Source organism: Barbus barbus (genome assembly GCF_936440315.1).
Source record: "Barbus barbus genome assembly, chromosome: 6".
NCBI lineage: Eukaryota > Metazoa > Chordata > Actinopteri > Cypriniformes > Cyprinidae > Barbus > Barbus barbus.
The window spans coordinates 26,544,836-26,565,999 of NC_136734.1; the positions used below are offsets into that span (position 1 = coordinate 26,544,836).

General features: G+C 39.3%; 1 protein-coding gene across 6 annotated transcripts in view; it reads right to left on the reverse strand.

Moving 5' to 3' along the window:
- Window positions 1-10,974: 10,974 nt before the first annotated feature.
- Window positions 10,975-21,164, reverse strand: part of LOC306871388 (kelch-like protein 13) — a gene marked incomplete at its 5' end in the record, with an annotated part of 55,165 nt that continues 44,975 nt past the window's right edge. For all 6 annotated transcript variants that reach the window (XM_079419262.1, XM_079419258.1, XM_079419261.1 and 3 more), the window contains 4 exons: window positions 10,975-12,247; window positions 14,845-14,958; window positions 18,601-19,396; window positions 19,480-19,676. In XM_079419262.1, coding sequence (XP_079275388.1) covers window positions 11,754-12,247; window positions 14,845-14,958; window positions 18,601-19,396; window positions 19,480-19,676 — 1,601 coding nt within the window. In that variant the 3' untranslated portion in view covers window positions 10,975-11,753. The remainder of the gene's footprint in view (window positions 12,248-14,844; window positions 14,959-18,600; window positions 19,397-19,479; window positions 19,677-21,164) is intronic.

Consider the following 21,164-nt stretch of genomic DNA (forward strand, 5'->3'; position numbering starts at 1 on the left):
CCTCATTATCACATGCATTTAAGCTCCTGTCTGTGCTTGTCTCCCCTGTCGGGTCTACTCGTTATGTACGTGTATTTGCTCCAGTGCCTACTGTGTGAATTTCCCCTGTGTTCTATGGATTAAAGACTATTGATTGTACTCCACGTTTCTCTCGTGCTTCCTCAATAGCGTAACGTGACAGAAGCCCTGACCAAATACAGTTACCTCTGTGTGTTCCCTCTGGTTTTTTGTTTGTATTTTGGTTTCCGTTGTGTTTCCCTTCATGGATGCCCTCCTTCACCCGGAAAGAGGGCATCCTCGAGGACCATACCAGACTGTTTCTGGCCCTTGCCCATCTTACCAGCTACCTGGACGATACGCTCTGCTCATTCTACGATGCCAGTTTGAATGCTGTGTGCAGAGAGCCGTCGTCCGAAGATGGTCCTCGAGCGGATTTCGCCGCCTTTTTGTGGAGTGGTTTCTGGAGAGAAACAGACGCCTTTCACCGTCTCTCCCGTGGATGATTTTGCCAGATCCACTCCAGACCAGTGCCCAGCCCACTATCTCCCCGTGGTGTGGAGCATCAGCCTGAGCCCACCAATGACAGAGAGCCCATTCCGGCTGCGATCAACGAGCCAGCACAATGCCTAGCGACTGAGCGGCGGATCGCCCCGGAAGTAGAGCCCAACCCATCAGACCAGGAGTGTGAGCCGGCTGCAACACCCATCGTGAGGGAGAAAGCCGTAGACAGTGTGAGAATGGAGAGGAGCTCCCTGCACCGGGGCTGAGGGTGAGCTTATGATAGACCTGGGTAGAGGAGAGGTGGAAAGAGACCTGATTTACTGGGAGGCTGACCTGCTCCCTCGGCTCCCTCCTTCCTCGGAGCCCTTTGTTACCCCTGTTCCCATGTCCAGCTCAGAGAGGGCTGCGGTTCCCATATCCTGCCTTGAGAGGGCTCCGGTTCCCTTGTCCAGCCCAGACGGGGCTCCCGATCATGAGTTTTGCCCTGAAAGCCCGGAGGCTCACAAATGCCCGCCCTCCTGCCCACTCTTGCCTCCTCCTCCGCTGTCGTCTGTCAGTCCTTCAGCTCGCCCTCAGCCCACCATTTACCCAGGGTGAGCTCCCCGGGGCTGCCATCCTCCATCATCGCCATGGCTGGAGAATCCCTCACCTATGCCTCCAGCCTCCGAGGACCGGACTCCACCTCGGCCCATTGACCCAGCGGTTCCAACTCGGCTTCTAGCACCCACATCTCCACTGTCACCCGTCGATCCACCAGCTCCACCGGGCTCCCTCGTCCCTCCGGCTCCGCCTTGGTCGGGCGTCGACCCACCGTTCCTCCTCCATTGCTCGTATGATAGGGCCCATAGACTGTACTGCCTGTTAGCTTGCTTATTGTGCCCAAGAGCATAATGTCTTACTAACAAGCTTCTAACCACAGGTCGACAGCTCCAACCTATAGCTCCAATGACATAAGTCAGCAACGCTGTTTGCGAATGTTTGTTTGAACTATGATTTCAAACACCTAATTTGAACTATGTTGGTAACGACGGAACTTGCAATAATAGTTGCTTTTGGGAAACGCACCCCTGTCCAGTCCTCTGAAGGCTGTCACAAACATTACCTCACCCCATGCCCAGTTAGTCTATGAATAATTTAAAATCATTTTGTCAGGGACAGGATGGCTGCCAGCTCAGTTAGGCCAGGGTGGTTTGAGCAGCCAGCACCATGACAACAGCCCCTTCAGCCAATCAGAGACACACACAGAGCTGCCCCAGATCCACAATTCCCACACTTGGACAGGGGTAAAAGAAGAGAAAGAGGAAGGAGAGCTGGATATTTAGCTATCAAAAGAAACATCAGCGACAACGATGCCACACAAACACAGATATGTTAATTAATGTTTTTGAGTCATCACAGTTGCAGTTTAAGCTCTATTGCACTGTTTCAGAGGCCAAAATGTTAAATTGATATACATAAATGATCTCTGTAGAAATTTTTTAAAAGCAGCTAACTTATAAGTACTTTTTATTACATTGAAATAGTAGTTTGAAATCGTTCTGATTGTGCACTTACTTGTAATAAGTTGATTGGCCTCTGTTTCTTTCCCACGCTCACTCCAAACTGTTCTGGGAGAATGTAAGTTTGGTGAGTGAGTACGAAATTACGTGAAAAGTATGGGTTGCTTTACGCCAGCAAAAAATGCACGTGTACATCTATCAATCGTAATTACATCAGTGATTCAGTCTTAGTTTGAAGCATACTCCAGTCATTAATCTATTAAATCACAAATAATTAATGTCATTTAAAATGAATTTAGTTTTGCTGTTTTCTAAAGCACTTATGAAGTGGTTTGCATTTGGCCAGACACTGAACTCAGCTGAACCTTGCTTCTATTACTGCACAGATTCCACATCAATCTGGAGTTCAGTTCAGGCCTGAGGTGAGTGCAGCTGCTACTCTTCTGTACATCACACACAGTTGAATGTCAGATGTGAATATTTCAGGACATAAATCATACAATTAGCATATCATTTATTACAGTTATAGAATCTGGCTTCATAGGGAAAAAAACATTATAGGATCACCTGAAGGCCTTGTCAGTGTATCTGTTAAAAGTAAATAAATAAAGTTGCATGCAAGAACCTGTGGCGTGTCTCAGACAGTATTCAGGAAAACAGATACATCAACTTCAGCTCTGAACAATATTTATATGTCAGATTTTATCATGGTGTCATCTGATATAAACTGTCATGTCATCTGTCATAACATGTTTGTATCACACTGGTGTAGTCAACACACTCGGGGCAGAATTTCTATTTTCACTTCAGTTCGCTTTGCTTCTTCAGTGACAGCAGATGACAAGAAGCAATAAATTACAGGCATCCATAACAACAAAAACATGGTCTCTTCTCTTTCATTCTCTTAATCTCCTGATATGTTTGAACTATGAACTTTTCTACTTTTCCTTCTCTCACCCTTTTTCTCCCTGCACTGATTTTTCCCTTTCTCTGTCAGAAATCTATATCAACTATTATTTAAGAACAAAGAAAAAAAACAGTGAATAAGGGATATACAAAGTTACAAAAAGTATTAGGACACTTAAAAATCTATTTAAAATGCTATTGAATTCATAATAAATATTATTTGATTTTAATATATTTTTTAAATAAATTTTTAATTTATTTTTAATATTAAAATTAAAAATATATATTTTTAATTTTATTTTTTATTTTTTATTTTTAAATAAATTTATTTCATAACAAATTTTATTTGATTTTAAGAATGTATTCTTTAGTCAGTAATGTAGTTCATTTTTTAAAATCTTTGTTTAATGTCACTTGCACAGCACTGTTTTTCTAAATGCTAAAATAAAGATTATATATAAAATAAGGTCATTTGATATTGTTATAATTTTTGCACAAATATTACAGATGTAATATTGAAATTATTGTTATTTTAGCATGCCCAAATATCAATGACTACAATAATATTGCTTGTACATTATATGCAGTGTCTTTTAAAAATATGTACGATTTCAATTGAGAAATGAAACTATTAATGTAAAAGTACAAAATATTTTCAAGTAATAGTGTCACGGAATGCCTCGGGAGTGGCGTGAAGAGACGAAGTCAGGGTCCAAGTGCAGGTAAGGTGCTTTTAGTTGAAACAAAAAGGCCAACAAGGCACAAAAAAAACAAAACAGAGAAGGACTGTGATACAAAACGGCAGCACAGTGCATGTATCCCAGACTAGAGCAAAAACTAGAACTACAACACTGCAACACATTTACAAATAACATTTAACAAATAATGCAACCAACCCGAGTGGTGAGAGAAGGGAGACTATATAGTCTGTGGCAATGGGGAACAGGTGCGGGTGTAATGACTGTAATAATGTGACAGGTGTGTATAATGTGGCAGCTGAGTGGAGTTAGGGGAATGAAGTCCGGGAGGAAGGGAGATGGTGACCTCTGGTGGAGAAAGGCAGAACTGCAGGGCCCGGACTCATGACAAATAGTAGTTATTTACACTAAACCGGTAGCTTAAATGAGAAAGTAGTCCACAGTGGGACCAAATTGAATGGAAAGTCGAATGGTTTGTTTTGTTGTACACTTATGAAAAAAGGGCCAAAACAAAGATGTGCCTTTTAGATTTTGACCTTCCACCCCAGTGACAGCTTTATACTTGTTTTCTTGAGAGTTATTGTATCACTTTCCCATGAGAATTGTCATGGCCAGTGCTGTTTGTATCTATGAGAGTAACTACATAATATCTGAAACAGTATGCGGTTTTGCGCTGGTTTAAGATATTCATGTCCTCCTGAGTGGCTCCATCACATAATGTGAGCGCGTGTAGATCAGCAGAGAGCGTGACCCCGCGTGCTATCTGCCTCTGCCTGGAGGCTTTGGGATGCATTACCATGGGAAGCTCAGCAGAGCACACCAGTCCACTGTCACCGCAGGGGCATCCAAATCATTACACACAGGTCATGCGAAGATGGAAAAGCAGAGCAAGAAAATAACAGAGAGTTCGGGAGAGTGGGAAGGTGGAAACTGTGTCACAGAGACTGTTTCATGTCAATGAATGATGCTATAAATGACTGCTGACAAGTTTTTAATCAAAAAATTTCTATGGTGACTGAAGGCTTAAAGATGAAAAACATGAATATAACAAACGAGCACAGTGCAAATGTCTTGTTTCTGTCACTGAAATTCTTATGACTTCATTTTTGCTTTCAGACATGACAAATATAATGATCCCCATGAAGCCTGTCAGCAAGACCGTGTAGGTATGAAACTAGGCCAACAAGTAGAAATAACATGATTATTTGCTTATTGTTAATATAATTGTCTGTTTTCAGTCTCTTACAGTCTCGAGGCAGCTTCTATTTGAATATACACAGTACAAACAGTAATACTGCGAAATATTATTGATTTAAAAGAACTGTTTTTATTTGAATATATTTTAAAGGGGTCATGAACTGCCTTTGATTTTTTATTTTGTATTGATCTCTGAGGTGCACTTATAATGTTATCAAGATTTGACATAAAAAAACATCATAATTTAGAAGTTGTTTGTTGTCGTGACAATTTGCCATTTCAATGAAGGTATGAGACAAAAGCCTTTTGAAGATTTTTTTTCTTGCAAGAAAAGGTGACAGTCATACAGTCATTACAGTCATGGCTGCAGAGTGCGACGACCAGGAAATTCGTTGACTCAGAATTTATACCTTAATCAAGTCAGGATGCTTCTATTTCATCCAATCATAACACATATTAAACAAATTTGTTCATTTAAGGTATCGAAATATGTATCTAACCTTCTCCCCTGGATGCGTCTCTAAGTATTTAATGCAAATCATCTTCTAAGAAGCTAGATCTAAAATTACATTTCACAGTAGATTATCTCGTGTTTTCTCAGATCCTGTTATCTAGCTAATCGAAAAACTCAAGCATTTAGACAGTTAAAGAACACTCTTTAGTAAAGCAAATAATACCTATAATGATAACATTTCCCTTACATTTGTAAACAAATCTGTGGTAAAATTAAGTGAATAAAGAACCAAGTACTTACTGAAGTGGTCTGGCATTTAATTAACAATAAAATGTATTAAATAAAGTTTATTGTTTGTTTCTGCGTAGATCTACGTTTACTGCTCGTCATTTATCTACTATGTGTGTGATTTACCTACTAGGTGAGCGGGGCTGAACAGGCAGTGATGTAGAGGCAGGTGTTGATCTTCCTCTGCGGAGGCGGTGTTTAGCCACATTCAGTTCGTGACACCTTTAAAAAGTCATTTGTTCCTGTGATGCAAAGCTGAATTTTCAGAATCATTACTCCAGTCTTCAGTGTCACATGATCCCTCTGAAATAATTTTAATATGCTGATTTTCTGCTCAAGAAACATTACTGATTATTATGCTGTATTATATGTTGAAAATAGTATTGTTTAAAAATTGTGTGTAAACCATGAGACATCTTTTCAGGATTCTTTAATTAATATTTAGTTCAAAAGAACATTTATTTGAAATAGTAAAATGTCAAATAAACAAAGAAACACCTTCTTTTAAAATAAATAAATAAAGATAAATACAATAAAAATGCATTGCCTTCAAGGCTTTTGCTCATTCCCTCTCACACAGATTTGAGCTGTCTGTCAGTGGAAGCAGAGCTGCTCTGTGAATGATGTTCTTAGTTTAAACACAGCTAGAGATTCTCTTTCTGCTACACTCCAAAGAGCTCCTATGCTTTCAAACACAAATCATGTGACCATAATACAAGAGCAGAGGCTCACTGTGTGGGAATCTCTCCAGTCCAACTGTGCTTCAGACACATAAGAAATATGATCTCAAAAATATGATTTTTGCTGATTTAATGCAAATGAATAGCCTTGCAGACACAACAAAACAGCACATATACACATATCTGGGTCACTGGTTGATTTGGAGGCCTCAAGGAGAAAACCGAAGTTGCAGTTCTGAGACATCCAAAATAATCTAATGTTTCTGTTGACAATCAGTCTAAATCACTTGGTGATACAGTTGCATTAGAAAGATTGAAAGACAGATTGAAAAAAAATTCATAAACTGCTTCATGTCTTGAAAACTTGTTTCAGCCTCTCTGTGGATTGTATTTTTGGACACAAAGCAACTCATCAAAAACAGGAACAAACAAATTTGTTGTCAAGAGTGGCTGTCTGGCTTTTTTTGCTCTTTAGGCAGAAATTGAGGCAGTCGCATTATTCATCCTGCAAACAGAAGAAAACACAATTTCAGTCTAATTCATTAACTTACAATGCCATAAATGCATGCACAGTTCTTACAAAAGATTTCAAACTTCTGAGCAAGAGAAGACACGATTTTCAGATAGAAAACATGAAGATATGATATCAGTTATGATATTATCATGCTTAAAGAATGTATAAGAAAGTATAACAAGAATACATTAGCCACATTATACATTGACGTTCAAAAGTTTAGGGTTGGTATAAGATATTTTTATGTTTTTGAAAGAAGTCTCTGCTCGCAAGGTTGCATTTATTTGATCAAAAATACAGTCAAAACATTTATAAATGTCATTTTTGTTTGTTTGTTTTTTAATCAATTTAATGCTGCTTTGCTGAAGAAAAATATTATTTTCTAAATTCACAAAGGTCATAAAACAGATTTAGCATTCATAGGACACAATAATATAGCATGATTATGCATATTAAATATATTAAGGCATGTTTATGCATATTGTAAAATGTATCAGTACACTTATGCATAATTGTTATATTCAGAAGCATTTAAATAAACGGTCACATATATTTGCATATTCAGAGTTTACTTCACTAATAAGGCATTGAATGTATTCTAATTGTTGGTTTATTATGACAGTATGAGTGTTAAATGTTTAACAGCTTCAAGCAATAGACAATCAAAAAAACATAAATATGTAGAAATCAATCTCCCTGACCCCAATGAATAAAACAAAACACAATTCAATATTAGTATGCAACCAGCTGTGAGACACACTTAGACACCACATTACCACATCATCAGCACAGACTACAAACATGAGCTCCATCCAGACAGAAATAATCAGCCACATCACCATAATGCTCATTTATGAGGAACGATGGCACATCTTATTTCTAGGAATAATAAAGTGGCATTTATCTTTCCTTCCCATGACCTTGGCTGATTTGTATGCCACAAGTTTGAGGTCATGGCACCTGAATTTTATTCAGATTCCAATAAAAGGTCAAAGCTGTAGTCTATTTCATGCTTCAGATATTATATAATTATGATTTACAGCATCCATGCATAACAGTGCTTTGCAAACCCATGATTTCAGACCCTTGGTCTGACCATCAACAAACACACCATCCATTTTAAATGATTAAATCAATTATTTAACAGATCATCCATTTTTAATGATTACACAGTGTCTTCTGCTCAGTAGGTCGATTGCTATGCACATTGTTTGTAACTGCTTTAAAGATACAATCCATGACTGCGGAACTGGATACTAAACTGGAAACTAACTGTACTTTCAAGATCCAATAGAAACAACAAATGCTTCAGTGTAGTAAATATATTCACTAAATTGTGTAAATGCACTTTGTAGCAAAAAACAATAAAAATAAAAAAATTGTTCATTTGAGATCCTACTTAAGAGTTTCTAATAATCTTTAAGACCTTTATTATTTGATTTTGGTTGTGTTTAATTGAGGTTGGAGCTAAACTTTACAGGAAGTTTGCTCTCCAGGAGCATGTCTGGATGCCCCTAAACAATACCACAACTTTATTTTAGAAACATGCCAAAATTTAAAGCAATTCTATGTGTCTCTGTGTATTTTTGCGACTTTGGAGCACCCTACAGTTGGAATTCACTGTTGTAAATATTTCACTGTCGTAAGTACAGCGGCTGTACATGTGCATTTGTTGCTGCCATAAAGTAATTTGCCCTTTTCGCGGAATTTCGTACCTGCTCACCAAATTTACATTCTCTCAGAACAGAAGTTTGGAGGGGATTGTGGGAATGAAACAGAACTCAGAGTAGCTACCAGCAAAATGATTTTCAAACTGATATTTTTTAGTAAACAAAAACAACATACAGTTGCTTTAAATCACTATTCACTGAAAACTTTTGCCTAACATGATTCTTATCCAGGCTGAAACATGAATTGAAATCTAGAGCAATTAAGAACATGAAGGCAATGGTTTCTTTTTGACTCGAGTCTTTGTTATGGTAAATATCCGAGAGTGATGTTCGTGTCTCTTTTAATCCATCCACAGGTGTAGACAGGCAGCCAGACTGAACTCTGCTGATTCTAGAATGCTGCAGTCTGAGATGGACAAGATAACACATAAGCATGATGCAAGTTGAAAACTGGCCTCTACAGCAGAACGCTGGCTTAAAGGTGTCATTGCAGAGGCCAGACAGTTGTGTGTGAGAAAGTGTAGAGGAAAAAGCATCTTGTTGCAAGTTGGGCTGTAAAAATACACTCTTCACTGCATTTCATTTAGAAATCCTCTAGTAGGCTGATTAAAAGGATAGTATACCCAAAAATGAAAATTCTTTCATCATTTATTCACCCTCAAGTCATCCCAGTTGTGTATGACTTTATTTCCTCATATGAACACAAATAAATATGAAAGTGGAAAAAGTTGGTGAAAAATCTCATTTATACAAACTGACCAACAACCTTTTATAAATATTTTAGCTCAGCGGTCATGGAATGGAACACACACAGGATTGTGGCATACCAAAAGCAGCAAAGGATATATCAATGCTACCTTCAAAAATCAGATGAAGGCATCTTAGACGACATTAAGTGGAGATATCACAGCACTTTGATTCCTTCCTACCTTGGAATATATCCTCCCGAAGACAGCATTTTTCAGCTTTCAGATGCAGCCCATGTCACTTCTCGCACCCTTACGTCACGCTTCACAACACTGATGTTGCATTTCACAAAGCTCCCATTAACCTGCGTATGAAGTAGCATTGGTTAAAAATCTTCCTTTGTGTTCAACTGAAGAAGATACGTCATATATACCCCTTTAAATGGGGGAGGGGAACAAAAACCAAAATATGATGCCCATACTTTCTTACTAATCCTGCTTTTATGGAGGTCAGCTGGGATTATGGGTGCACACAAGCTCTAAAGGCGTTCCCGGTGGAGCTACATTTATCAGAGAATAGCAGTGTGCTTTAAAAACTGCCCTTATTCTAATAGTATCAGCATTACTGTCCACACACACTCCTGAGGCTCTCATCTGTGGCCGCCCTTGACCCTGCGCTTAGTACTGTTTTCTCATGATGCTTTAATGCAATTTAGAACAACTGATGCAGCCCAGGGCCAAAACAGCAACTGGGCCAGAATGTACCCGCACACGCCAAGAGCCTATACATTCACTGGACTAACTGCAATTAAATTGACACACACTGAAACAACTAATCAGAGGAGTCAATTATATTTGACTAACTAGAGCACAGTGGTCTGTTGCTTTACAGAGTTATTAACTGATGTAAAATGTGTATTTGATTGTGCCCCACAGGGCTGTACAGCGAGTGTGGGCCGAGCCCTGTGCTTCATTTAAGTTGTAATATATTAGTGACCATATGTCTCGTCGGGAGGCCACACACACTCACACAGATGGCAGTTCACCTGGGCACCACCAGCACGATGGGCTGAGCCGAACACCTGCCTGACACAGAGAGAAGCATGCACAACAATAGCATAAAAAGTAGATTTTATTGGACAAAACATCCCCAGTGTTGATTTCATCTTAAAGTGGAATTATTTATAATACAATTGCTATTGACCAACAGGTGGCACTATTATCAAACTGAATGCTAATGTAAGCAATGACATTGAGTATAGCAATAAGCTTGCAAGAGTTATTATGTGTGAACTTGGAAGATTAGAATAAGATGTGAAAATATCTTGAGCTTGTGCTCGGGCCCCTAAACAGATGAGCCTGTGAATTCCCATTGAAATTAACCACAAATCATACAAATGCACCAGAAAATAACAAACAGCTTTTAAATGCTACACATTACCTTTATTCTGTCTAATGGTCACATACTATCTTGTATGTGCACACTTACTTTTGCAGACATCGGTGATGTGGACTGTATCAAACTCTTCAGAAAGCCTTGGTGTCTCTGTCCATGTTGGTCCACTCAAGTCCATATAAGCCAGACTCTTAAAACAGCTGCTGAAGTGGATTCTTGACTCTAAAATGGACTGTTCTGATCCTGGATGCTGATTGGTCAAATACATTATACAATTGTGTAGTAATCATTGATTAAAAGCAATATGGCACTTAAGCCCTTTCTGTATTTTGAAAACAGTCATGGCTAAAGGCGTTGCAGGCACTCCACTGCACACTGTGTTTAGCAACAGAAGGGCTTTGACTATAGTATTCACAATATATGTTGACGGTCAATGTACAGCATATGCTTTTACAAAAATCAGAACACCACCATTTCTATTTTTTCTCAAAATCTTGTTTATTAAATTTAGAAAACACAATTCTGTTAATGGTTCATAACAGCAGCAGGAGTAGAGAAACTAAATATCAGTTAGGCAGGGAGGGATGGGGGCAGGCCAACCCCTGAGTTTAAAACCATTTCCTCATCCTGTGGTCAAAGGTCAACTAACCCCCTGAGAGAGACTAGAGAATGAGGGTAAAAAAACAGGGCAAGTGGCGAGAGTGGACAGAAACGGGAAAAATGAGCAGGCATAATGGAAAGAGAGAGTGAAGAGTGAGGGGATAGGCGACCTCAGAATAGGCGGGATCAGGGAAACTTCATAGTCTTCATAGCAAAACTCTGGAGACTCAGGTAGAAAAGTTGAATTGCAAAGTCACTTGTTGTTCAAGTCTAGGTTATTCCTGCCAAAAGACATGAAACAAACCCCCCAAATGCAATGTTAACATGTAGTTACACCCAACCCTGGGAGTGCTTCCATTTTTCTTTCTCATCGAGAGGGGCTGGGAGGACTTTTCAGCATTTGTGGAGGGATGAGGAAGAGAAGTGGAATCGTTTGAGGGAAGGGATGGGGTTTCACCACAGACACCATTGAAACGTATATCAGTGGGGAGTGCAAACATTGTCTTTTTCCTGTGGGGACAAAGAGAGAGAGAGGGAGAAAGAGAGAGAGAGAGAGAGAATGAGAGAGACTGCATCTGCATCTACTCATCCATCCGTATATGTCTGCCAACCGATCCGTGCATCCGGCTTATTCCTGTCTCTCTCACTCTCCCTCCGTCCATTCTCAAGGAGCCGACAGAGGAGACTCACGGCTCGGCGAACCGGAGAGCGAGAGGTCCTCGGGCGGAAACACGGTCAGGGTGCAGGCTCTGATGCCACCCAGGGACTCAGGCAAGTCGAACACTTTGTGCCATTCGTCCTTCTCAGGGTCGTATTTCTGGACGATCTCTACCATGCAGCGATTGTTCCACGAGTAGCCGCCCACCACGTAGATCTTGTTCTCGAACACTGCCACGCCCACATCGCTCTGTCCGCGGAGCATGGCGGCGATCGGCGTCCACAGGTCCAAGGCGGGACTGTAGTACTCACAGCTCAGCACGTCGTCGTAGTCGCTTGTGCCCCGGAAGTGGTTTCCACCAATGACGTAGAGGCGGTCGCCCACTGTGCACATGCAGTGCAGGCCACGGACCGTCGTCATTGGAGCCTTCTGAGTCCACTTATCGGCATCCGGGTCAAAGCACATCAGCTCCTTCTGGAAGGTGTCATGGGTTATTCCACCTGCACAATACACCACAGAGAGAATTCTCATCACTTTCTATGCTGAAATAGACACTTTGTGCGCGAATGTTCTTTGGAGCATTAGATATGAATAATGCATAAACTCTCTCAAGGTCTGCTGAGGAAAGAGTTAAGATTGAATAATGCATCTGCGAAAACACAAACACACAACCAGGTCTGCACACTCACCGACATGAACTAGAGAGGGAAGCAGAGGGAAAAAAGACAAGAGGAAAAAGAAAACAGGACATGTCTACAGGGAGGGCTGAAAATAAAGAGAACCATCCCATCAGGCACCTGGGCATCAGCCAACCAGACCCTCGCTTCTCTTTCTCTCTCCATCCATCCTATTTTTGCCCTCTAACTCTTCATCCATCCATCCTTTCCTTTACTAAGAGAAGTAACTGATTCACTCAAACACACCCAGACTTTCTCACTCTCCTCTTCCAGTGCATTTGTGTGAATCAAAACACAAATAAAGCAGAAAGAGGATAAAGTCTGAAGTGAAACGGTGAGGAAATGGGCAAAGGAGAGAGGAAGAGGTGAGACTAGAGAGATGATGACAGGAAAAAAAGCATTAGGCAGCACATAAGATGAAACTGGTTCATGCATGCACACTAATGCTCATGTGAGTGAAGAGCTTAATACTCCACTGCTTCATGACCTATATAACTGACTGAGAGAGAGAGAGAGAGAGATGCATCCAGGAGTAAGGACACAGACACCAGAGTAAAAACAAAAGGATCAGCACTTCCAAAAATACTCTAGAGAAACAACATGGGTGGAGGAGAGGAAGGAGGAAAGAAGTGTGAGAATCAGTGTATGTACATCACCAGACAAAGCCTTATGCGTGCATAAATACACAACGCTCGAGGCAGAATAGAGTGAGACTGTAACATGGAGGAAGGTTTTATATTTTGTATAATTACAAGTGCAGTTTTGAAGAGATTTTTTTACAACAGCTATTAACTCTCTAGAAATGTCACATTGATCAAAATCATTGTTTTGTTTTTCCACATTTTTCATTAGCTCAGACAACCATTCAGAAAGCATTTAACCTTTATAATGTGACATTTCTGAGTGAAACAATATTTAGCCCAGAAAAAAGGCAGAGTGGAACATGATTTTATCAATTTGGATTTGATTGGCTTCTAAATGAGATATGATATCATGATTAACATTTATTTTCCCTATCCATACTATCTTGGGTATGTCCATAGAATGTCTGTTTTAGAGGCAGATAAATAAATTGTATTAAAAAAAAAAAGACAAAAACAAAAAGACATGGTTTCATTAAATTTTAATCAAAGCATCTCTAATTTATTTCATACAAAAATTATTTATTGTTTTGTTTGATTTATTCAGAAAAATGTGTTAAATATATATTTTGGCAAATATTCCTTAAAAAATATAAAATTTTGGTTTTACATATACTGACCTACTTTTGATTTCTCCGTCCAAAATTTGGCAAATTTGGTGACATTCCACGTTATTATTCCACTGTAGACTCCGTTTTTATGACTGGATTTCTCGTTTTCCGTATTGGAGAGATCATAGGGCCCTACTACAGTGACACTGCCTTGTATACAGCGCTCACATATCATGTTGAGGAGCTCAGAATGTTATTTAGAGATTGCTGGAGGGTTGAATGAGAGTCATCTGTCTCGTGCTCGTGTAAGAGTGAAAGCTAATGTATGGAGTGGTAAATGTGTGTGTGGGAGGAGACAGAAAGCCTTGAGCAGCATCATCACAGCTCTTTTCGTGTGTGTGTGTGTGTGTGAGAGATCACACTCCTCCTACATAACACAATGTTCATTATCACACAAACACACTTCTCTGATTTATGTCATCACTACATCTCCTCCTCTCGCCACCCTATCCAACCAACCATCTCTCTCTCTGTTTATCATTCTCAGTGAAAGCAGGATTTGAGCTGCAATCCTGTAAAGTGAGCATGTGATGGGAACAATCCTGCACAGGGCAGGTTAACACCCTGAGAGAGTGTCTCTCTCTGTTATGTGTTTAGAGAAGTTAAATTCTTGCCATCTGATAGAGGGAATGCACACAGACACACACACACAGATCTATGGAGGATCAGTTTGTGTGTGTGGTGAGAACATCTCATTCTCACCCTCCAGATATTCCTCTTCCTGTCAGCGACACCTTACCAGCTACCTGATCTGTGAAATTGTGAATGAGGATGCGTGTTTGTGATTAAATTCTACTTTTCTCTCAAACTTGTGCGCATATTAAAGTGTGTGGTTTTCATTAAAATTGCTATATTAAAATGAGTCAAATCGAGTCTAAATACAAAATAATGTATCACATCTTCCACAAAAATATTAAGCGGCACAAATATCTCCAACATTAATAATAATGTTGAATTAGAATAAATTAAATTTTATATTAAATTAACATAGAAAACCGCTGTTTTAAATTGTAATAACATTTCAGATTTTTACTGTATTTTGGATCAAATATATACAGCCTTGGTGAACATGGGATGATAAAAAACATCTAAAAATCTTACAAACCTTGAACTTATGAACAGTAGTGTACATACATAACTAACACACATACAGATGTGTGACAGGTACCTGAAATGTACATGTATCCTCCGTAAACAGTGCCTGCATGTCCATAATGTGGCTCGCTCATTTTGGCCACATACGTCCATTCGTTTGTCCTGGGGTTATAACACTCCACAGTTGCTAGAGAAAGACAAGAGACAGTGAGAATTAGAGATGAAAACAAGTTCTTGAATGCCAAGAAAGATGACTAGACTAACAGCTGAGTTAATATGGATCCAGGAAGAGGTCTAAAGGGGACAAAAAAATGAGTTCTTGTATATTAGTCATGCTCTCACAGAGAGAATAGGGACGCTTTAGTGCTCAATTATACACAACCAAACTAATGAACTTTCACAGCGCACAGAACAGATGCAAGTTTAGATTCTGATGACCATTAATATAGAATCAGTGGCATTCTCCCACAGAGATGATGATCTATTATTAACCATCATTGAAGGAGTCACTGTAGCACCACTGTATCCACAGAAACCGCTATTTCACCTCGTTAAATATTCACAAAAACTGCTCGCTGCTCTTATCTAATCTCTCTAAATCAGAACCAATGCTTTTCATAGGTTTATAAAAGTATCTGTCCACATATCAGATGATAAAGAGATCTGATACAGGCAGATGATATATTCATTTCTAGTTCTCTTTATCCAAGGTAAATCGGAGATGTGAAAACAGCAATTTTAGGGACTTGTCTGATTCTGGACTGTTTATTCAGAATATGGTCACTCTTTTAAATAAGAGAAAATAAACCAATCACAGAACAAGCTCTTAACGCTGCTTCTGGCTAAAAGATAAAAGGATAACAAACTGTAACAACATAAAATGTAGCTTCTCCAAGTACTTATTAGCAGTTTACTAAAGCCTAAACAGCAGCAGGTGGAAAATGAGTGGTCCGAAAAGCAGTGAGCAATGAAGGTTTATGACTCCCTCATTGATATCTATATGATTTGAATTAATGTATCTGCAAAAAATATAAAATCGTTTCACACTGGTTACACAATTATGAGAGCCAATTTGTTCATCATACTTCACTACAGTATAAGATCACTGTGTACAGAAAGTTTCTACTTATTCATTTCAATGTTTTTCTAAAACTGATGTGCTTGTCTTTTCAATGGAATTTGCCAAAAGCAGCCAGCATGGTCTAAATTAGTTTATTACAGCAAACACAGACAGCCTCTTTCCCACTACTGATCGACAACAGGAGAGTCTGCGTCTGTTCTGATTCCGAACCAAAAATACAACTTTCAGATGCTTTATATCTGTAAATTAATGAGTGAGACCGCACCACTGAGAGACTTTTTAAGTCTTAAACTATGATCGTAAATATCACTCGTACAACATTCATTCACTCAATCCTCATGACCCAACACAAACACATTTATCAGGATGTGTCAGTCCACATTTTTAAAACAAGTTAAATATGAAGAAAAAAAACACTGCTTTTAGCTTTTAAAATCAATCACCTGTCATTCATATTTAACTGCAGTAATGGCAAATTCCAGCAAAGCCTGTACTGACAGTGACAAATCAAACACACTAATATTAGACTGCGGGCAGAGTCCTCAAACAGTACGGGGTAAAAAGATTAAATTCAACTCAAAGCAATAAATTCCACTTGACCGCCATGACGGAGGTCACTATAGAAACATGGGGCGACTGAGCGCTAGGGGCTTGAGCATCGTCTGATAAACTTGAGAAAGGCCAGTGTGTGTGTGTGTGTGTCAAAGTGAATTGCATGCAGAAAGCTGTAAGTACATTCTTTTGTGCTTTTTCTCAGTCTTGCTGTGGAAGTGAGTGTGTCAGAGTCCATTATCAAACCTCTGTAGTGTGACATCTGTGTGTGTTTTTGTCTTTTTCCTGTCAATTTTGAGGTGCTGTACAAATCTGGTGTGAGCGTGTTTGTGTGCATAGTTATGGGGAGCATTGCTGTGGATGATGGGAGGGTCATTTTTGTTTGTGTAGATATTAATGTGTTTGCACTGTGTTCTGCTACATGAAGCTGCCTCTGTATTTTAATTACCCAGGTTGCAATGGGGCATTCACCCTGTGAGTACTATCATCTCTGGTTAATCTCATACAACCATAGCCGCTGGAATAATGACTATAAAGCACACGGTGTGGACAGAAATCCTGTATACTATTAATATTTTTGCTGAAAGCTCTTTTTTGCCCCAATGCTAATTAGTTTTTGAGTTTCATGGGTGCTCCATCCATGTGCATTACCAGTGATTCCTCACTTTCTGTCATTTCTGAGGCATCCAAACTTCTGTAGCCTACAGTGATCTAATTGCTATCTGTCTTGAATGCATATTAGAAGGCATATTAAATACTCTAAGTATAATCAACAAATAAATATCAAATAACAAAATGATGCACTGCAGTTAATAAGCATTAAAGATATTTTTTTGATTTCAGCTTTTTCAAATCCCGGCATAACTGAATTCTGCAAAAAAAGGATTAATTTGACCTCCTGACAAATGAATGAGGTAAAAATGTGTGGGTGGTTCAACTGGGTTTGCTTTAGGATTTTACACTTGACATTGAGTTGTGACCCAAAAAGTACCACAGCTGCTTACAGTACACAGTAAACAACAATATCCTTAAAAACAAACCTTGAAATATATTAATTAATATATTACAGTTAACCACATATGCTCAACAATATTGAGTAAAGTTATTATCATGAGATACTGTAGGCTCAATATGAAAATGGACCATCACCCCATATATTTTCAAAATGCATTTTCTGATCTTATTATGAACAATTCATCCATACATACATTTTTTTCTTATTTTTTTAAGATTTAAGTTTGATCTTCTGGTGATATGACAGTCTTCTCTCTGATGATGTATGATGGACTTTACCATCTGATCCACTGCAAGCTCACATTCAGATCTGTGTTAATGCAACGAACAACTGATGGATAGTAGGGCTGCATGATAAATGTAATCGCAATAAGACAAAATCTGGAATAAACAAGATTTAACTGCTTTCATTGCTTCAACGTGACTAATAAACACAGGACTACGAAAATATATGATTTATCTGAGATATTGCGTAGCTTGTCAATGAACTACGGCTCTAGTAAATGCTGCACCATCTGAAAGCACATGATGGAGATTTACTATTAATTACAGAACCGGCTTTACTTACAAGATTCACATGACTATCGCATTAGATTAATCATGCAGCCCTAATGGATAGAGCCATATTTGCACTCTACTTTTAAGAAATTATCTGCTGTTACTTCAGTCACACTGCAATTTTATATTTTGATAGCATCGTACTCTCAGCATTCCAAAATTCACATTACAAAACACAATGGTGTCAGCACAAACAGTGTTGATCCTCACTGCATGTAAACGAGGATTTAATGTAGTCTGGGTTGTAATTTTTATCTTGTGTAATCTCGTCCATGGTTCTGAAGGTGGAGAGGAAGTCAAGTAACCCATCCATGTTGGTATCTGCCTAATTATGCTAGCTTCTACAGAAGTGACGAAGTATTTTGAGTCACGGCCCACCAGTTGAGAACCAGTGACATGATTAGCAACACTCCTTAGGGGGCAGCATTGCTGACAAACTAACTCACCTTCAGGATCAACCGAAAATTTAGAAATTTGTGTTTTTTTTTGCATCCACACATAATTAGCAAACTGAAAGACACTCGTATTAATGTTACATTTGCAAAACATGTCAACAAATGAATCACAGCATGTCCCTTAGAAATCTGTCCCCTGCTGTGACACTAAAATCCCTTCCTGACTCACCCAGCTCTCCTGCAGCGTTTCTCCCGCCCACAGCATATAGATGTCCTTTGAGAGCGCTCAGATGAAAGAAGGTCCTCTTCTCATTCAGACACGCCACCTGAATCCACTTGTTATATCTCGGGTCGTATCGAAACACGGTATCCACTGCTGTTTTGCCTTTCGTGTCATAGTTACTCTGTCCCCCGACCACATACAAAAAGTTCCCGATCACTGCAATCCCATGCTGGTAGCGCGGGGCGTCCATGGGTGCCAGTGCCTTCCATTCGTGTGCTTTCTCGTCAAAAAGTCGCAATTCTTTACTTACAACCAGCTGTTGCCGTAGCACGCCCCCTAGTGTCACTAAATGGGTATTGTCTGAACGGATCACAGTTCGTTCCGACTGCATCACCGGCTGCATGTATGGCATCATCTGGTAGTTGCTGGCTTCTAATAAAAGATTAACACATGTATTGTCCGTACGCATGAAGTCGACAGTCTGTACGTGGTTTATGAGTTCTGTTGGACTCATGAGGGGGAATCGGATATTGCGCATTAGCTTGGCGGCGTATTCCATGCGGCCTTCTTCGTAGCGTAACCAGCGGCACGCAGATTTGAATAGGTCCAGCTCACTGCAGTGTTTTAGACTGTTGGAGGAGAGCACAAACGCTAGACGTTCAAATGGAAGTTTGACAAACTCGCCGGTGCCGAGTAGCGAGGGGAAATTCTTCAGGATAAAGTTGTTGACGTATTTGTCCACCTCTGTGAGGTTGTAGGTGTTGGCGATGCGCCCCACCTCCACGCAGTTGTCCAGCGACACCTAAGAGGAGGTAAGAACTGTGTGTTACTACTACAAAATACATTAGAGAATTCTCATTAGAAATGGTTTGAACAGTGTCCTACCCCAGAAATGAGAAAGACTTTGCAGAAGTCAAGGACAGGCAGGATCTGGAGAAAGCTAGCAGCTTCTAGGGTGTCCTGTAGGTTCTCCATGTTGAGAGAGAGTTTGGCGGTGTAAATGAAGTCTATAATCTTCTTTAGCCCTATTCGATTCACGCCATGCAGCTTTATACACATCAAATCCTGCTCTTTCATTCCACCTGGGGGAAAAAAAAAGAAAGAGGAAAAGATGACGGAGGGAGCAGATGAAAGCAAGAGAAAATCGGTGCAAAGAAATATTCAAGCAAAATATATAAAAAAGGGGAAAAGCAGATGAAGAGAATGAGGAAGAAAAGAATGGGGGAGGGATTGGCAAAAAACGTTGCAAACGAGCGGATCAAAAGGCAGAGAGGGGAGAGTGACAGAAACAATAAGGAGAACGAGAGAAAGAGGAAATAAGAGAGAAGATAAGTGAGTCTCACTGCAAGCTGTCACCAATTCTCTTTACCATAATAATGAGCCACTTATTCAAGAGCCACGTTTGAAATAAATCAAACCACTTTCATTAGTTCAGATGTGATTTCTCAACTATGGCAAGATGGAGAAAGAGAGAAGGAAAGCGAGAGAGAAAAAGAGCAAAAGGGATAAGTAGAACACAAGGGGAGAATGAAAGAAAGTAATACAGACAGCAATTATGGAAGTCTTGCAGACAAAGCTGTTCTGGCACACATGTATGAGCAGGACTTTGATGGGCTTATAAATACTTCTGACTTTTCATAAGATAACAGATACAACACATCTGTCAGTTACATACTAGGGATGGTAAGATTCATAGATTTGCATCGGCTTAAAAGTTAACGATGCGATGCACTGATTTAAAAAAATTATGCATTGGATACAAGTTGGCATTTGTATCCCGATGCATCATTTCAAACATATCTGCATTGGAAAAAAAAAAGATTTATCTAGACGTGCTATGTTTTTATTATTTAGAAAGTGACCAATAATTTGTGACCAATATTTAATAATGTAGTTTGATTTCTCCTCTCTAAACTGTTTCTCAAGCGTGTTCTCTCATCAACACTGCTGCTATGTGAATATATGTGAAACAAAACACTACAGAGACCGAGCTGTTAGAAGTCAGAAGCCACTTAAGTTAATTAATGACTTGCTGTCAGTCTGAACATGATATGCGAACTATCTGTACCATATTGAATACATAGCATCATATTTTTTCCATTGCATCGTATTGCAGTGATTCGCATAAACAAATAAACATTTATAATAAGCATATCAATTCTTACTGATCTAAAACATTTGAACGGCAGAGTAGTAAATCGCTAAGCAACTAAGTACTAATACCAGCATGATTTAGAAATTAAACTTTGAATCAATTCAGAAATTGTGGACTGATTCAGAATCACAATGCGTCGATAAACCGATTTTCCCCCAGCTCTTGTTAGGAAATGGTATAAGCCTGCAGAAAGAGGATTCCCTGGGCACACTGCTTCTTTATAATTGTTTTAGTGCTCTCTCATAATAGTTTTGTGTTAAAAATTCATCCAGGATTTGGTAGTATGCAGTATTAAATGGCATAATTATTTAGGGAATAGCTGAACTCAATTCAAATAATGAAATTAAGTCCTTTCCATCGAACAGATTATCTCTGAACATGCTTTCCCAAATAACCCCGAGCAAATCCCTTGCTT